The 20,249-nt window shown below is 33.4% G+C and overlaps 1 protein-coding gene across 11 annotated transcripts in view; it reads left to right on the top strand.

Annotated features, from left to right (window-relative positions):
* sdk (sidekick cell adhesion molecule) overlaps positions 1-20,249 on the top strand; it is a 31,463-nt gene that overhangs the window by 4,270 nt on the left and 6,944 nt on the right. For 3 of the 11 annotated variants that reach the window (XR_014879151.1, XM_085204267.1, XM_085204269.1), the window contains 22 exons: positions 7,130-7,225; positions 7,309-7,485; positions 7,860-8,085; positions 8,172-8,875; positions 8,948-9,043; positions 11,073-11,192; positions 11,703-11,858; positions 12,083-12,209; positions 12,545-12,840; positions 13,602-13,787; positions 13,989-14,015; positions 14,377-14,789; positions 14,900-15,122; positions 15,210-15,406; positions 15,667-15,876; positions 16,208-16,462; positions 16,689-16,917; positions 17,006-17,326; positions 17,770-17,950; positions 18,393-18,608; positions 19,152-19,348; positions 19,915-20,111. Coding sequence is in view for 10 of the 11 variants with exons in the window: in XM_085204267.1 (XP_085060393.1) it covers positions 7,130-7,225; positions 7,309-7,485; positions 7,860-8,085; positions 8,172-8,875; positions 8,948-9,043; positions 11,073-11,192; positions 11,703-11,858; positions 12,083-12,209; positions 12,545-12,840; positions 13,602-13,787; positions 13,989-14,015; positions 14,377-14,789; positions 14,900-15,122; positions 15,210-15,406; positions 15,667-15,876; positions 16,208-16,462; positions 16,689-16,917; positions 17,006-17,326; positions 17,770-17,950; positions 18,393-18,608; positions 19,152-19,348; positions 19,915-20,111 (4,850 nt within the window). In the remaining variant the exon portion in view is untranslated. The remainder of the gene's footprint in view (positions 1-7,129; positions 7,226-7,308; positions 7,486-7,859; positions 8,086-8,171; positions 8,876-8,947; positions 9,044-11,072; positions 11,193-11,702; positions 11,859-12,082; positions 12,210-12,544; positions 12,841-13,601; positions 13,788-13,988; positions 14,016-14,376; positions 14,790-14,899; positions 15,123-15,209; positions 15,407-15,666; positions 15,877-16,207; positions 16,463-16,688; positions 16,918-17,005; positions 17,327-17,769; positions 17,951-18,392; positions 18,609-19,151; positions 19,349-19,914; positions 20,112-20,249) is intronic. The other 8 variants (XM_085204270.1, XM_085204268.1, XM_085204272.1 and 5 more) reach the window with 6 other exon arrangements.

The raw sequence follows: 20,249 nt of genomic DNA, 5'->3' as shown, positions 1-20,249 counted from the left end.
GAGTTGAGATTCGATACCAAATACGTAATATCTCGAATTCAGGCTGAAATTGAAGAACAGAGTGTCTTGACACTTGGTACTGTCTGCCTCCGCCTGCATCCTGCTATATACGGTAAAGCGTGAAGCTGAATAAAAAAACCTCTGGAATGGCGTTAAAAAAAACGTAAATAAGCCACTACATATTGTTTTCTGCATTGTTCTAATAATAATTAAATAATAAAATAACAAACATATTGTTATTTTTAATAAGTTTATGAACATTTATGTTCAGCAGCCAACATCAATAGGGGTGGTACGCCCCTGGGTTATGTCTAAATAAAAAGTCGACAATACAATTTTTAAATAGCGTTATACATACACGTGCACATCGTTAAGTTGTTTTACATAGCCTTACAATAGAATCTTTAATATTTTTAAACCCTATAATATCTGGCAATTTAGAAAAAAAAAATTAGAACAAAAAAAATATAAATTCTACCATATAGTGCAGAAATGCTGAAGTGGATATAAATAGACCTTGATATTTATTACTGTCCCAATACAATAGTGTACGTACATCACTCATAAAAAATATTTACTAATTCAAAAAAGTAGGAAATAATAAAAAATACACTCTTTTTTTAAAATAATATTTTTAAAAACTTTTGGATTTCTGTTTTTTAAAGATTTTATTAAGCACCATAACGTATGCTTGATTGAAAGTGCATTTTTAGGACGAAAGCCAACGGCAGCGGTAAACATAGCCATAAAAGCTAAGGTCTCGCAAGCTTTGAACACTAAGAAACAGCTGCAGGAGTTCACTTGTATGGGGTTATTAATATTAAAACGCTTTGCGGGCCATGTAAATACGAACACGGCTCTACGACGAATACGTGTAATAACTAAAGCGTAGTATTAGCTTACTTTACTTTTTTTTTACTTAAATTCTACAATCATGACCGATTCAATCAATAATATTTTTTAATCTTGCTTTTATTAAAAATACATAGCTTTTAAAACAAATAGTGTTATTTATGTATGTCATGGTAATTTTAAATATTTAAACAAATCAACCAAATTTATTCAATTTGAATTCGGTCACAGGATAAGGGAAGCGGACGACGTTTTAAGGATAATTTAAAGTTCCGTGTAATAGTAAACCAACCCAAACCTTCCCCAATTTATAATTCATCTTCACCTGCAAACTGGTAGTATACTTTTTTTTGTCGTGATCCAATAAAGTTTAATACATTATTTTTAGTAAAGAACTTTGATTTTTATAAAAATATATATTGACATAGTACTTAAACGTTTTTAATGTTTCATGTTATGACATGTTCGATAGTAGAAATAAATCTATACTTCATGATAATATTGGCAACAATAATTATGTACAGCATAATTATAATTATGTTTCGCCACTCAACATGCATTGCCTCCAGATTTCGGTGGAAAATAGGAAACTGAAATGTCTTAATCGAAATGTAGAGTCCCAACACTAGGTGTCCAGGTTCCCTGTGCCGAAGCTAAGAAAAAAATTATTACTGTATCTAATAAGATAACATAATAATTTTTACTATTTGTTTTGTATATTTTAATAGGAATAGATGTATAAAATTAAGTTTTATCGGCCAAGTCCTGTAAAGTTTATGAACAAGTGACACGAATAAGGGAATCGATTAATTTCTATTTTTACTCTAGTTCATAACGCTCGCCTCTGCGGCCACTGGGTCGAAACTAAACAAACAAAGGGCAGTCACTTCTGGACCCTTACTAGGTACATGTACTAACTTCATTATTTAATGATCCTGCTAATATTATAAATGTGAAAGTTTGTGAGAATGAATGTTTGATCTTTGACACAAAAAATGCTGAACAGATTTAGATGAAGCTTAATAGGTAAATGAAGCTTATACATCAGAATAACACATAGCCTACAACTTACGTAGAGCTTTTGTATAATTTAGCTATAAGCGGGCGAAGCTGCTAGTTAAAATTTAATTTGAATCAAAACTATATTGAACTTAATCTTTGTAGATAAAAGTTCGTTGTATTAAACAACTGACTAAAAAATCTAAAATTTTACGTTGACTCACTGGAATAAGATTTAAATTGTAATTTATCACGTAAAAATCGTATTAACTGCATATATTTATACCTATTCTATTCTTCCAATTATTATTTTATTCACATGTCTGAAATCATAATATTTATTCTTCTTAAACAAAATTTAATAAAAGAGCTCGTTAATCATCATGTGTTTAAATTGTTGTCTAGAGTTGAAGCATCTAGATTCTTCATAATGCCTTTCTTGGATTCTTTCAAAGGAAGGACGATGTTGGATAACGGATCAACTTATCAGAACTTGTTTTGCTATTAGTAACGGTGTATCCTTACAGAAAAGCGTATAATCTATATTATTAATCTTTTTACTCTCTTATAGTGTATATCATAATAAATCAATTATTATAATTTATTTATCAGCTTCACGCCGTATCGCGCACACAGAAGGATATGCAGAAGGCAGAAGGCACTCCGTTCCCTATTTTCCATTATTATTATTATTTTAGTTACATAATAATAGAAATTGTTGGAAAAAATATTTAGTAAAATAATTGTATTCCATCACTAGCTTATTAAGCATTCTCATTCCGCCATGTCGAAATTTTTAATACGTTTGTTATAACTTTTGTTGTTATAAAGCTCCGTTGCGCTCATCATTTAAAAAAAATAACTGGCAAGAGACATCAGCTGTTACTGGTATACTTTTTGATTATAGATTTATTTACTTACCGTATATAGCGTAGCTTCATACAAAATTTAAAAAAGGTGATAAATATGGAAAATGTAAGAAACACATAGAGTAGGTAGAGTTTTAGATAGGGATATAGTTAATATAATAATTATAATGTATTAATGAATGAAATATTTAAATTTATTTCATAAATAATATTCTAAATTTACTCAAAGGTCAAATAAATAAATTGTGTGAATTTATAGATTTTTACTTAAAAGTCTATATAATCAAGTCGTTTTATTCTTAAAAACCGGTTGTAGCGCGCAGTCATGCTGCACACTGCACATTGCTAGCGGTGCACATTTACCGATACATTGTCTACTTTAATAATAATTAAGAACAAACCATTCATCACACACTTCAAGTACTACAACATAAACACTTTTAAGAGGCTTTCATTACATATTAATATGAAATACTTCTTCTTTTCAATGATTGCTACTCATATAAATATTATTTTGAGACGTCAATATTTGAAATATAAACTCTATTTAAATTAAGTTATCTGGGAAACTTATTTGGGACGCTGCCGTCCGTAACATTATTGCACATTGTTTAATATTGGTTTTACTCACTAAATGCTTACGTTACTGAACTGAATTGACTTTAAAAATATACCTGCCTTGCAACGATACTGTGAATAACTGCTATGATTGTTTATTTTATGATTGCTTATTTCAGTTTTTACAGCTCAAACTTTGTGTAATTATTATACCATTCAAGAGTCAATTAATGTGGAATTATTCTTTTTCTTTAGTTTATTTAAATAATATTTCTATGTAGACATGTTTTTTTACTGCGGTACTATAACATTATAGCTTGTAAGGCTTCTGTATTAAAATAAGGCATGTGAGAACGTAAGGTTTCCCTGACCAATACATACACATAGACTAAGCGGCGGGTGTGGTCTGACTCAAATTACAAAACCAACTGCGTAACCAGTAAAGCGTAACGTCTCATACTGTTTAAAAGTAATCACTAGCTAGCTAGTATGCTTATTCTTGACATGTGTTTTGCGTGGTAGATAAAGAATTGCATTCTTCATGTTATTTTTTATTGAGAAATTTATACTGAACAAATGTAGGGCCTAGACCGAGGTACCACATGTATAATAATTCGCCGAGAAAGATTTGAAGTCACAATACCCACAGCGATGAAGCAAATGGTACTGAGAGAATGGCTTTTTAAGAAGTGATTGTTTTTATTTTATATTTAAGTCAATATAAATAGAAGTTATATTAAATGTGGATAAAAATATATAAGTTAGCATCCATTTATATTATTATAATACACCAGCACGATTCAAATGTTAAGTTTCTCAGAAATAAAAATGGCCTTTCAAACCTCTCGATTAGTATGTTAGTGGTCTAACATCGGTTGAACGTGCCATAGGTGTGAGTCACGTAACGGATGCGCTCTTAACTTCGAACTTCATTTCTGTATAGGATATATTTCACATCTTATGAAAATTTCAAGCAATGACGTCATCTTATTCATCATTAACAGTTAAATGATACGTTTTCAAAGAAAGCATTCTTTTTAATTGATAATAATACCGTATAACATTTTATAAGACTAAAAATATTTCACTAAACGAAGGGTAAATTTAATGAACCTTATGAATTAAAACATTTATTAGAAACATCTGGGCACGGTCTCGTTGGTTAAATTAAACTTGGCTGAAAGACTTTTTCTTTTTGTAATAAACTGAAATAAAATATCTTTTAATGTAAGACAACGCAAATGACATTTTTTGTTTGGTCTGTAATGGAGTCGTTTTTTTTTTAAACTTTATAACGTTACGTCAACAATTTAATGCTTATTGTACTCGTATTGTCTTTTTAAGTATACGTTTTTAACTCTTTACTTTTGAAAACGTATGTAAATATATAAGGATATTATATACGTTTTCACATCAATAAAGTAAGTAGTATTTCATGAAGCCACAAAGCGAAGACGCCGTCTGATTGAAACTTAGACAATGGAACTGGGACTTAAATACTTTAACAGTTTGTCGAGAGTAGACTTGGACATTGGAATTCTGCCAAGCCTCTTGCGCTCTAGGGGTGAACTGCGTTCAGGTGGTTAAGCTACGACGAGTTATTTAATTATTTTATGTATTAAATGTATCGTAACACTGATTATTTTAAATTATATATTTTATTTTAGAATTATGAAAAAAAAAAACATTAAACGTTTTGTTAATATTGTTGTCACAAGGATGCAGTTGTTCAGAATATTTTTTATAAGTAAAAAAAGATATTGATATTGATTTTATATACGTCAAGTGAAGCGAACAGAACATCCTGATGGTCAACGTCCTATTCACCCCTTATATTTATACGTATTATATTTATAAGTTATTATTTTTCCATGTTTTTTCTTCGTATAAGACAACTCTGTATAAGTTAATATAATATATAAAGAATAAAATGTATAGTACACTTGTGCAGCTTAGTTGGTATGAGCTGCTACCGGAGCATACGAACGAACTACAAATTAATAGTGTTAATCAATATGTTGCTTTCAAATAAGAGTATTCATTAGTCACATATCAGTCACTCTATACACAATATTTTCTTATTATTTCACAGTAAAATTACTTATATTCGAATGCTATGCGAATGATATTATTTCACTATTAATATTAATAACACTTTTAAATGTTTTATTTGTCATCGATTAAATAAAAAGATATCTATTCTTTAACATGTAGGCCAAATTTAGAATTAATCAAACAAGAGGTACGCTGCTATACTTAAACACATATCTTATCATTTATCAACTTTGATTAACCGAGCACACTTTCACATAATGGGTAATACGAGTCATATATGACACATTAATATGAAATAAGTAATCATATAAAAAAAATATGGTTGCATACTCACGGAAACTTGATTTTTAAAATAATTATCTTCCGCTTATTACTATGAATTTTATTTTTAATTCTCTCACGATATTTACACTAATCGTAGCTTTACAAAAACTAGAGAAGCGATTTTAACACGCTAACGTAACACATGTGATATTCCACGAGCTGTTATACTGCAGTCAATCAATAGTATGGAAAAGAAAAAAACAAACAAAATTGCTTTCCATATACACAGATATATTGTATATACTTTTTAATAATAATACCTACTTGTTATCAGATGTACTTTAAAATTTTGATAACCACTAGGTGCATAAAATATGTATATTTGCGTAACCCTATTTTATGTAGGGTATAAGTAGAAGTTTCGATAAAGATCAGTTTATCACTACTACCTTTATCATTATTAACAATCTAATATCGTGGGACCTCTTTTTGTTTTTTATTGCCAGATTACGAAGTTCAGGGTAAAGGATTGCCTGATTTAGTGTAAATCTTGGTCGTCCCATGAGATCTAAAGAAATTGATATTAGTTTGAAATTAGGCTACCATCATTCAGTAAACTAAACTAAGTAAAACAAAATGGACGTTTAATTTTAAAAAAATGTATTTTTTTTTGTATCCTATCCAAAGAATATAAATATACATATATTTATATAGCTCATTTAAATATAAATTCTGAAACTTGGTTTCTAAATAAAAGAAATGCTAGTAATGCTATTTACAACCTATATAACGTACTAAGGAATCTATTCAATTGTACTGGAATGCGATTAGAAAGAAAAAAGCTAGGAATGTCTAAAGTGTATTATGTATGGCCGAGGAGGTAACTTGATCCAAGTAGGAATATGGTTGGTTAGCTCTTTTCATTATTTTAAGTGCTTATCAATTTTATTAAAAGCTATTCTTCAAGATATCATTCATGTTCATCATATTCAATCATGAACGTTAGAGGACACACATTACGTCACTTCACATTACATATTGGTAATAGACAAAGTTTCAGCTTGACCTAAATAAGAGGGTTTCTAATTATATTTAATTGATCACAATGTAACTACATGGATGAAAGTCTTAAACTGGCCACTAATTAAAATGCTTTTAACTATTCTTTACAATTTAAAACGAAATGAAAAATATTTTTCTATTTACTCACTCTCTAGGAGAGTAGGGAGAGGGAACCTGGGAACCTAGTATTAAGACACTCTGTTCTCAGTAAATTACTTCCACTCCCCCACCCCATTCCGCTGAATTCAAGAGGTATGGTGTAGAGAGTTACGGAACTCAACGCCGCGTTTTGTCTCGTAACCAGAGCGAAAAAATGAAAATATTTAATATTTCATTTCCTCTAGTGGGTATCGAACCCACAACTTGTCGCGTCTACAGTCAGTAGTACATGCTTGTGCCCCTGGGCCACGACTGGCCTTAAAAGATTAAATACTTTTAACATGTTAATATTATATGTTTCATATTTTCAGATCAAATGCAACCACCACGTTTTACAATGCAGCCATCTTCCTCGAATAGTGTCGTAAGGGAGGGCACAACAAAAATATTGCAATGTTCCGCTATCGGTAACTTAATTTATAGCTTTATATGTAATAAAATAAAATACATCTAACTTTTAAAATCCTTAAATCTTATGTCTTACTTTTAGGTATTCCTCAACCTATGTATAGATGGTTAAAAAACGGCGTGCCCTTAGGGGATTATTCTTCAGAGTTATTCTATAAAATACACAACACCCAACGCCTTGACGCGGGTGCCTACCAATGTATTGCAAGAAACGATGTAGGGGCCATTTTTAGTGAAAAGAATAAAATTATAGTAGCCTGTGAGTAATTTTCCTTAATTTCTAAAATTTCATTATATTTAATCGTTAATTATTATCTATATATATAAAATCGAAAGGTCACTCACTCATCACGAAATCTCAAAAACTAGAAGTGCTAGGAATCTCAAATTTTGCATAGGAGTTACTTATAGGACGTAGGTGCTCGCTAAGACGGGAATTTGCAATATTCGATTTTTAAGGGGTTGTTTTTGGGGTCGAAAGTTTGTATGAAACTTCGTTACTACAAATGCTAGGAGTCTCAAATTTTGCATAGAGTTCACTAGGACGTAGCCATGGAGACAGAAATTATAATAACATAGTCCACGCGGGTGAAACCGCGAGCGGACCGCTAGTAATAAATAATTTTATTTCAGTCATGGGTGTTTTTGTAAACACATTGGAACAGATAGTAGAAGTGGAGTCAGGTAGAGCGGCTATTCTAGAATTTCCGCATATAGAATCCGAACCACCACCTTCTGTCATTTGGCAAGATGAAAGTGGAGTAAATGGTGTTTTGCGATATGATCAAAAATATGCTATAACTGATAAACATGAACTTGTAATACTATCCGCATCTGACGACGATCAACGAGCCTACAGGTTACCTAATATTTTATGAGTAATACTAATTTTCTTTCTATATTTTATATATAAGCTTCATTTTTAACATTCAATATGTTTTACAGAGCTCGAGCAATAAATACTCAACTAGGCAAAGTAGAAAATAGTCCATACATCAGGCTAAAAGTTTACGGAGACGATAGCAAAGAAATAGCTCCAGAAATAATTATCAAGCCACAAGATACAAAAATAATTAAAGGCCAAGAATATACCAATATATATTGCATAGCAAATGCCAGACCTTTGCATGAACTTGAAACTCTATGGTTTAAAGACGGTATAATGATTGACCTAGCTGGGATTACTTATGATTTAAATGATCAATGGAACCGCACTTTGATTTTGATATCCGCCAATTCTAACCACACCGGCCAATATACGTGCCAGGCTAGACTAAAGTCTGGTGGTTTTGCAACAGTTACGGCATCGGCATCTGTGATAGTTTACGAAAAACCACTAATGTTATCCACATTGAAATCTGAAACGTTTGGTGAGTTTGGTAGCACTATCGTTTTAGAGTGCAACGTTCAAGGTTCGCCCATACCAGGAATAACTTGGTACAAGGATGCAAGAAAAATTGCAAGCGTCGGAGCTGATGTTGAAGAGGCTGACTACGCTGATGTGGACGACGGGGCCGGAAGATACAGGGTTGAAGTTGATAGATCGCTCGTCATCAATAGTTTAAAAATGGAGGACATGGGCATATACCAGTGCATTGCCAGCAATGACGCTGGCGAATCATCTATTTACACGTGGCTGAAAATAAAAAGTACGTATATCTCAAATAAACTTTACACATATTTAAAATATATTGCTTAATGATTATTATAATATCGAACAGCAAAGGAATGTATACGCGTACCACGCAGTCACATGAAGTTAATAAGAATGAGGACCGCAGATAAAAAGGCAAAAACGTTCAAATTTGATACTGGCAGTAAGCAACTTGTTGGTGTACTTGCACTGTTCTTTGTTGATCATATTTTGTTTTACACCACTGAGTGATTGCTTTAATTTTGACTCCAATATCATCACGTCACCGAATTATTTACGTTTTTTGTAGGATAATGTTTTTATGAGTTACAAGTTCTGCACATTTAAAAATATCTTAACACCACACATCTTTCTTTTCATATACATGAGAAATATAATATCCATACCTATATTATAAATTCGAAAGTAACTCTGTCTGTCTGTCTGTCTGTCTGTCTGTCCTTTACGCAATCAGGGCCAAACCGCTAATTTAATTGTGATAAAATACTCATATAGAGATACTTGAAGGTCCCGGGATGAACACGAACTTTTTTTTCTCATATTTTTAATATTTTCGATATATATCAATATATTAAAATAATTAATTTGACAAGAAATTTATTCCGCCATGTTAATAACAATCGTCGCTACGCGTTGCTAAGCAACGGCTTGCAAAGTTTGTTGTTTTAAGAAAACGTCACCCAAAGTGAGTTTGCTTAATGCATACATGGCGCACGCCGATATAGATTTGTATACATTAACAAAAATTAGATGATTTCTATAATTTGATATTCATCCTTATGAAAACAAATATAATAGTCGCTTTTAGCATTTCATCTAGATGGAAATTATAGTTTATTGTATAACATTCTAATAAATAAGATGTCACTGATTCGGAATGACCTAGCCTACGAGTGGTATAGTATGACCGACGCGAACGGGCAGATGACTTTGATGATTTTGTAAATTTTTATATATTTTCGAATTACTATTATTTTTGATGTAATTATTTGCTGCTTATAATTAATTTATCTCAGTTCGGTTATCTATACCGATGTTATACACTTAAAATATTGTAATTTTAATCATTTGGGATTTTATTTAATGTTGTTCGCAAAAATTAATAATTATTTAATATAGAAAAATGTTTAGTACGCGCGCAAGGCAAACTTTAGGTACTTCTTCTAATATTAAGAATTTCCTTTAGTTACTTTTACTTCTTTTGTTTGTTCATTTCGGTTACTCAGATATTTTTTCTAATAATAAATCTCCACTTATTATTATTTTTTAACTTATTTTAATTATTTAGGCTTATATTTTCGCGGGTGTAGCCGTGTCCGGGCCCACTAGTTGATAATAAAAAAAGAATATTGCCACAAAACTTGTCGTAAATGTTGTATTTTTACGGCATCTAAATTGATAGATTCATCAGCTACTAACAATATTAAAAATTCGCATCAAGTCTAAGCAAAGTACACCAATGATTCTCCATCTAAAAATTCTTAAATGATAAAAATAACATAGCCAATATAAAATATGGCTCACCCCACTAAAAAAATACTTTTACCATATATCACGTATTGAATCAATTAATGTTATAACACTCTCGTAGTGTAGAAAACTATAAATATATAGGATTCTAATATCAACATAATCGTATTAAATAACGGCATGTCAACATAAAAACATTCACATTACTTTTATTTCCCACATGTAACAGGATTTACTTTTACTTTGTGTAAAGGCTTACGAAGCACACTTACTGTATTAAGGTTTTGTAGTGTTTTCACATATTTAATTTTATGTCTTCGCATGACTAATTACATATAATAATTATGTATAATTTTAAATCATAATATAATTATCCTTTTAAAATATTTGAATCCTAAATTGTAATCAAAATTGTTATATTTATTGGCTAATCTTAAACTACATTTCAGCATGGTATTTACAATTTACTATATTTAATGTAATATTTGGTCATGCATGCGGTGTTTATAGTACTTAATTTTATAATCAACTTATTAAGTTTGCCTTCAGGTTTTTTTAACTAGATACTAACATTATATAAGTAGTAAATATGCGATGTAATAGATACATTAACACATCTATTTATTAGATCCCATATAACATAAATTTCACTGTATAGCGCCATAGTGTACACAGAGTACCAGTAATGTAGCGCTCGTACTAAGCGCGTGTGTGGCTTGTAGCGTCCCCGCCCATAATGCAGAGTGCGCCCGCCAACCTCACGGTGCTCGACGGCAAGGACGCCACCATCACGTGCCGCGCCGTCGGGGCCCCCACGCCCAACGTCACCTGGTATTTCAACGGTACGTTACGTATGTTGTAAAATGTTCCCGTTGTTCCATAGCTTTAGATGAAAATTAATTAAGCTGTAAAGTGTATGGCAGTGGTAGATTAATTTTAACATTTGATTTGTTATGTTGTATACACAAAATGTATTTCATTGTTTTTGGAGTAGGGTAGTTTAAATGAAAATTATGAAGTGGCTTCGAAAAATTGTTTAATTTATTTATTATATGAAATAAATATCTATATTCTAAACTTATTTCAATAAGATGGTAACAAAATGTTTATCTTATTTTTCAATAACAAACAAAGAGATTATAATTTTATGGTAAAAAAATACTATGTAGACTATTTTATCAGCTGCACTTGCACTATATTATATATAAAAATGTAATATTAAAGTCTATTATAAGACATCAGAGAGAGAAAGTTTATTAAAAATTCAAACTCCTCGTAAAGTTAAAAGCAAACAACTAACAGTAGTAATTTTGGCATGTTATTAAAATACATTTTCGGTGTTAATATTTCAGATTCTCTTATAATAAATTTATCCGGAAGGTTACAAGCCTTAGATGAGGGAGACTTGCTAATTACCAGCACAACTACGGCCGATGGCGGAAAATATACTTGCGTCCGTGCGAATGACGCGGGCAACGTCTCAGGCGAAGCGTATCTTACAGTGCTTGGTAAGAACAAATGTACTAGTTAAATATTATTATAATAATTGTATGTACAAAAATGTTTTGAAAAGTGGTTTTGATGTATAGCTTTAATATAAAACATTATCACATTTATATGATTAAAAAAGTGTAACAGCAATTTGATAATTTCAAATTGCTGTTACACTTTTTATGCCTATGGATGTTGAAATCACTCAACTGTAACTTATGTATATGGTAAACATTTTCAGTAAGGACTCAAATAATTGCTCCGCCGGTAGACACCAGAGTGCTGCTGGGCCACACGGCCACATTGCAATGCAAAGTATCCAGTGATCCGAATGTCAAGTACAACATCGACTGGTTCCACAATAAGCAGTAAGAACTATATTAAGTTGCCAAGAGATCGTATTACATCTCTTTACGCTACACGACTTTGATGCTTGGCTAACTTAACTTTTGCTTTTTAACTCGTTGTTATTAAAAAAAAATCGAAAGTGCATGAAATTAATAATAAATGTGTGGTGAACAAATTCCTCAATTCATTTTAGATCTGGTATTTTACTATTTATGTTCTTTTATTATAAGTCCATTTTTGGAATAGCTTTTGTTTTTAGTAAAATGTGTCATACAAAATCAATAGTCACAAGAAAATTAAAAAAAAAAAATAGCTTAGTAAAATAAAATAGAAAAAAGAATGAAATGTCAAACAGAGCAATGACTGCGGGCTCGCGAGTGTGGGTGTCGGGCGACGGCGCGCTGCAAGTGCAGGCGGTGCGCGCGAGCGACGCCGGCGAGTACACGTGCGTGGTGACGTCGCCGGGCGGTAATCACACGCGGCGCGCGCTGCTCTCCGTTATAGAGCTGCCGTTCTCGCCCACCAACGTGCGCGCCGAGCGCCTGGACGCCACGCGCCAGCGCGCCGTCAACGTGTCCTGGACACCCGGCTTCGACGGCAACTCGCCGGTGCACAAGTATATTGTGCAACGACGCGTAGTGCCCGAGTTTGGTGAGAACTATGATATTTATATTATTTGAGGCTGTGGTGGCATTGTGAGACAGTGTTTGACGGAAACTGATTATGTTGAGACTAGGTACTCTCTGCTTACTCTGCGATATGTAGCATACAGTGTGAAGATGAATATATGTATATAAATATATATTGATGGTAAATTAAAATTGTTCAAAGAGTGAAGAAGCTGAAGAATCTTATCTATATATATAAAAGGACTTGTCCTCACTGACTGAGGTAAGACGCACGCACAGCCGTAACCATTCTGCGTAGAAACGTGAAATTTGGACAGATGTTTACTTTCGTAATCTGGACATCCACTACGAAGGGATTTTGAAAAATTTTAACCCTAAAGGGGTGAAATAGGGGTTCAAAGTTTGTATAGAAAAAAAATTTTACCGGCACCGATTTTTATAAAATTTAAAATTTAGATTTTTAAAAGTACATATTTAATTGAACACGTGTTTATCGTTTTCTAGAATTCTCCCCCTAAGGGAGTAAATAAGGAGTTGAAAGTTTGTATGAAAAAAATCTTAAATCGCCACTGATTTTTATAAAATTTGAAATTTAGACTCTTAAAAATAATTCATTGAACACATGTTTCATGGTTTATTAGAATTCACCCCTATATACGCAAGCGAAGCTGCGCGCGTCCGCTAGTTATTAATAAAATTGTATGACAACTTTTTTTCTAACTAATAATATTATAATATGTTGGATTAATAAAATAATTATTCCGTATATTTTTTATATTGTAGGTCCAACTCCAGACCCATTGCTGAATTGGGTGACGGAGTCTATGAATGTATCTGCTAATCAACGTTGGGTGCTACTCACTAGCCTTAAAGCAGCTACTTCCTATCAATTCAGAGTCTCTGCAGTTAATACAGTGGGGGAGGGACCGCCCTCAGATCCGACAGAGGTCTTAACTTTGCCCCAAGAAGGTATAATAGACAAAATTAATTTATAAATATATATTTTTTTACATTTGAACTCGTAACCTGATTTTTAATAATCTAAATATATTATTTTAATGAAATTACTTTTGAAGCAAATCTATATATATAAAAGGACTTGTATACAATAAAAATATTCTTTTAAATTGACCAACAAAAATACAGTACTATTTTCTTTCTATAATCAAGCAGCCGGTGATATTATATGCTGCCAAGGTATGCAGAAGTGTAAAACCATATTATGGTTATCCTTGAATTTATTAATGCTCGTACTACAAAGTTTTTTATGCTTCCCTAATGTAATGTATGTCGGCATTGTTGTTTCGTCTCATCACTACATTGCTGTTTCTTGTATGACTACTTCGTCGTATTTATTATTCGCATGCTTATTTCAATTGAATATCGAATGGCATTTTTTTAATGTATACCTGTTAAATCACGCCCGCATTTAGTGAATTTAATTCAATGCATGTGTCCAGAATCTATAGTATCTAGTTTATTTAATTTAAGAAACAAAAAACGTATTAATTCCAGTACATAGAATTTTATATACATGGGTATTTTGCGCACTTTGTAGCACCGTCCGGTCCTCCGTTGGGTTTCATGGGATCAGCGCGATCTTCATCAGAAATAATAACGCAATGGCAGCCTCCACTCGAGGAACATAGAAACGGTCACATTCTCGGCTATGTAATTCGATATCGTCTAAAAGGCTACGATAATAGTCCGTGGACGTACCAGAACATAACGAATGAAGCACAGCGGAATTATCTTATTCAGGACCTAATAACTTGGAAGGATTATAATGTCCAAATTGCCGCATACAATGACAAAGGTGTCGGAGTTTTTTCGGACAGTTACACGATAAAAACTAAAGAGGGCGTACCTGAAGCGGCCCCCGATGGCGTGCGATGTGAAGCTTTCAACTCAACATCCATTCAAGTATGGTGGACGCCACCAAACCCACAAAAAATCAATGGAATTAATCAGGTATGAAATTAATTTATGATATATATATACATGTAACATAAACTCATGTAGAGTCTAATTTGTTGCAATTTATTTTTATTTATCGTATGTAAATGTACTGAATGTAACAGGGCTATAAAATACAAGCATGGCGTTGGGATGAATCAACAAATGATAGCGTCGAGCAAAGTCTGGTCAGTGTACCACCGAACCTATTAGACCCTCTCACTGAACAAACATCTATTATTACTGACCTCGACAAGTTTACTGAATATAATATTTCAGTATTGTGTTTTACGGAACCAGGTGATGGCCCTAGAACTGAATTTATTTTGGTGCGCACTAAGGAGGACAGTAAGTTACGATTTAATACAAAAGCCACATATAATGTATATAAATATGTAAATTATTATTTATTATAATTATTATATTCTATTTTAGCACCTGACGAAGTTATTAGTCTACAGTTTGACGATGTATCGGATAGAGCCGTAAGAGTCTCTTGGGGACCTCCAAAAAAATCTAATGGTATATTAATAGGTTATAAACTTAAATACCAGATAAAAGATAATCCGGATAGTTTTAAAGAGGAAGTTTTACCGCCAAATACTACCAGCATACGAGTTGAACAATTACAGGTAAATGTAACTATTTCTTAATTAAATGTAAAAAAGTTAATCTCGAAAGGTTTAATTAAGATGGAGACAAAAAGAAAAAGAAAGTTAATTTTAAATTATTTTCACTTCCTCTTCCGATGACAAAAAGTGCGATATTGAGATTCTCCACTTGCGCCTTATGTCTCGAATTGAAGATATAAGTTGAGAATGTCTTGACACTTACTTATTTTTGCTTACCATCCTATGTAGAAAAAAATTATAATTATAAAATAATTGCGCAGGCGAGCACACAATACCAGTTCTGGGTGAGTGCGCTGACCGGCGTGGGCGAGGGCGGGGCGCGCTCCGCCGCCATACAGTCGGGCGTGGAGCCGGTGTTACCGCACGCGCCGCGCGCACTCGCGCTCTCCAACATCGCCGCGCACTCTGTCCTGCTGCAATTCACGCCCGGCTTCGACGGGAACTCATCGATCTCCTTGTGGACTGTCCAGGTTGATATTCAAACCTTTACCTTGATAATTGCTACTAATTTCACACAATACAGATCTTCATCAAATATTTTAAGACATTAAAAAATGTCAATCTATTATAACGTAGATTCTGCCCAGGTCTATTGTACAGCAAAAAATCATTCAAATCCGTCCAACAATTGCGAAAAACTGCATGTGTAAATAAATGAAGAACAATATTAATTTAAACTACAATAATTAAAAAAAATAAAAATATATAGTCTATTAGTGATTTTACATCTCTTTTATTTAATGTACAGACACTACACATTTCTTTATAGATTTAATTTGACATATTAAATATATAAAATAGGCTCAAACAGCACGTAACAGCTCTTGGGCCACAATCTACGAGGTGAGCGCGCCGGACGCGCAGTCCTTACTGGTGTCGGGGCTGGTGCCCTTCACGACGTACCGGCTGCGCGTGGTGGCCAGTAACGTGGTGGGCTCGTCGCCGCCCTCCGAGCCCTGCAAGGAGTTCCAAACGATACAGGCGCCGCCGCAGCACGCGCCGCGCAATGTCACCGTGCGCGCCGTCAGCGCTACTAACTTACGTGTTAGGTGGATTGTGAGTTACCTTTAATTTTTTGTTTTTATTACTCATATGTTTTACGAATTTTCTTATTTTTTTGTGTTTGTTCATTTTTTAAAGTTGTTTGTTTCTTTAATTATGTTTATTTATTAATACTTTATTAAAATTACATATACAAATATCGTGTTTAAATTTTGAATTAATTTTTAATTATGTTTGTACTATAAGTATGATATAATCCTTCTGAGATTTGTTTTTTTAGCCTCTCCAACAAAGTGAATGGTTTGGTAATCCAAAAGGATACAATATAACTTACAAACGTAGTGGTTCTAATGACACTCTCTACAGCATCATTGATGACCACACTGCCAACTCCCATGTACTACTGAACTTAGAAGAGTGGTCAATATACGAAATAACCATGACTGCTATAAACGAAGTTGGTACTTCAACTGTGAGCCCTATTGCTATTGAAAGAACGAGAGAGTCAGGTAATGTGATATATAAATAATATTTTATTTATTTTATTTATTCATATATATATATTATTTTGATTATTGCTTTAATTATTTTATATAGTGCCATCGAGCGGTCCAGTAGGAGTATCGGCAAATGCCACATCGTCGACGACAGTGGTTGTACTATGGGGTGAAATACCACCTCAAGATCAGAATGGACTCATCGAAGGATACAAAGTGTGCTACGCGGCGGTACTGCCACCACCTCGTCCAGATCAAAAGAAAGTTGAATGTCATCCGATACCTTCCAATCAAACGCACACGGTCACTTTAACGGAGTTAAGAAAGTATGTTGTCTATCAGGTGCAAGTTCTTGGATACACAAGGCTGGGTGATGGAGCGCTCAGTGACCCCCCGGTCACTGTTAGAACATTTGAAGATAGTAAGTTCATTTTTATGTGTTATTAAGGGTACTTATTTAAAATAGTTTAGTAGTTTTTATGTTGATTGCAAAGAAATTGTCGTGAATAATAATTATTATATTTTAATATTTTTTACAAATAACATATTATAACTCGTATCGTAATAAGGTCTTTGAATTCCGCGATTTTTCTTTTGAAGAAAACTCTTGAACACTAAAAACATCAAGTGTTTAGTTTTATTATGTTTTAGAAACTCTTCGATTTGATCAGTGAAGTAGCCATGATGCGAAAAGGTTCAAGAGTTTTATTTAAAAATAATTTACATTACATTTTTTTAATACCGTCTCAATTCCCCATTTAAAATTTAAAAAATAATTTACATTACTTTTTTTTATGATTATAACAATATTTGTTTTAATTTGTATACTAATTACTAATTTATAATTTGTTCTATACTATGCAGCACCTGGTCCACCTTCAAATGTATCTTTCCCGGATGTCACTTTTACTACTGCGAGAATAATTTGGGATGTTCCGGAAGATCCTAATGGAGAAATTTTGGCGTACAAAGTAACTTACCATCTAAACAGCACTACGCAACATATGTTCTCTAAAGAGTTTTTACCTTCAGATAGAACATTTAGGTGAGGACATTCATGGTATAGGATATTTTATATGTTTATGCAATGAAAAACTGAATAGTCTATTAAATTAGAATATAGATAGAATAGGCTATTAAATTGTCAAAATAAAGTGACTAACGCATCAAATTAATAATAAATGCTTAATATAAACATTTTAGACCTAGAATTCTTTAATGTCTGTTGTTGAGACAATTCGTTCCCCACTTCCCCCCAAATTCTCGAGGCATTGCGTGTTGAGTGGTGAAACCCAACGCCATGCTTTGTATTGTTAGTAGAACGAAGAAACGTAATTAATCCATTCCCCAGAGTGGAAATAACACAGTAACTAGAAAATTGAGAAACGAAGAAACATTTGGTTTCTGCTATATGCTGGATATTGTGTGAACCCTAAAATAATAATAAGAAAAATATGTTCTATACCCATACATTATATACATTGCAGAGCAACGGAGCTGTCATCGGAGGAGTACTATCTGTTCTCGGTGACGGCGCAGACGCGCCTGGGTTGGGGCGCCACGTTGCGCGCGCTCGTGCTGACCACCGTGAACCGCGCCGCGCCCGCGCCCCCCGCGCGCCCCAACGTCGCGCGCTCTCTGCTACAGCCGCACCACATCACCTTCTCGTGGACCCCTGGCGACGACGGATACGCGCCGCTCAGGTAGCCCATATACACACAGCTGCTGGTCACATTTATGAGACCAAATGTGACATCAATTTTCAAATATTGTGCAATGTTAAACCTAATTTTATGTAGAAATAGTTAAATGAGAACAACAGATCCAAAATAATATTATATTTTGAATTATAATGAAATTTTAAACCCCTCTGTACTCCTTGTCAATATTACAATTCAAAAAATGCAGTAAATCTGTGGAGCAACACAACTTAATATAAAATATGATTCTTTTGGATATTAATAATGTCACTTTGGCAAACCTTATGTGACCTCACAACCGTAGAGTATAGTCTTGCAAGTATAAGGAACATTTTATTTTAGTTAATGATGAGCTTTAGTTAATTTTTGATATACAACGTCAAAATGGAAGTTTTATTCCTGACTCCTTGATGTCAATACAACTTCTCTATAAATATAAAAATTCGATTAGTTTTTATATAAAGTTTATTAAAGTTTAATATAGAGCCTTTTAGGCTCTATATTAAACTCTAATTTTTCTAAAAAATCTTATATTATATTGTGCAGGTACTACACAATACAACAAAAAGAAGATGGTGGGACTTGGCAAACTCTGCCTGAGAGGGTGGATCCTTTCTCCACTTCTTACACAGTGGACGGCCTGAAGCCATACACCGCTTATCAGTTCAGAATTCGCGCTACTAACGATATCGGCCCCAGTCGATACAGTAATGCAACAGAAACAGTGCGCACTCTACCAGCAGGTACTTATTATGTGTATTCAAATTCAAAATATTATTTATTCAAATAGACTACTAAAAAGTAAGTAACTTTAAAATTTATGAATATCCAATAAATAATTTATCAGAAGTTATGTTGAGGAATTGATTTGCGACGAGTTTATCTCCTTATTGCTTGAATATATACATTTTTTATCTATAACAGCTTTCCGTGAATTCTTATTATAAAAATCCCATTATGCAGCTGACTTACAATCGTAATCATTATTGTTTCCCTAATTATAAAAACCCTAATTATAAACTTAAAAATATTCTTTGTATAAAGCTCTTAAATTGGCATGTATACAAATAATGACGAAGCGCAGAAGGAACCTAGTATTAATTTAAAGCCCAATTTTTGATGGAGCGTATTGAGAGTGGCGAAATTCAACGCCGCGTTTTACATACCAGAGCAAAAAAATGAAAATAAATAATAAGTTATGTTTTCCACAAGTGGGGATCGAACCTACAACAATACATTTACAGTCAGACACTGCCCCACTGCGCTACGACAGTGACTTATTCATTATGATAAATGAAAATATTCACAGCACCCAGCAAAGCAGTAGAGAACTTGCGGGTAGTTCCAATCACGCCGAGCAGCGTGCGCGTACAGTGGGCGGCGCTGGGTGACGCGCACTGGAGCGGCGACGCGCGCACCGGCGGTTACGCGGTCACCTACCAGCCGCTCACGGACTTCCCCGCCTCCTTGCAGAACGCTATGAAGCAGGATGTGCCTGGGATTAAGGTACGCGATGTCTGTTATTTGGGAACCATTTGATTTTATTGATATACCGAATTAGCGGTAATAAATTGAGATATTTATTGGAATGTTTGTTAGAGCATTATTCTTTTGCTGAGTTTCTTGCGCTGATTTTTCTCAGGT

The sequence above is a fragment of the Heliconius melpomene genome, chromosome 20 (assembly GCF_056956725.1).
Source record: "Heliconius melpomene rosina isolate 202511_hmr_F chromosome 20, ASM5695672v1, whole genome shotgun sequence".
Taxonomy (NCBI): domain Eukaryota; kingdom Metazoa; phylum Arthropoda; class Insecta; order Lepidoptera; family Nymphalidae; genus Heliconius; species Heliconius melpomene.
Note: the sequence above shows the minus strand (reverse complement) of the source record. Positions and strands in the feature narration are given on the sequence as shown.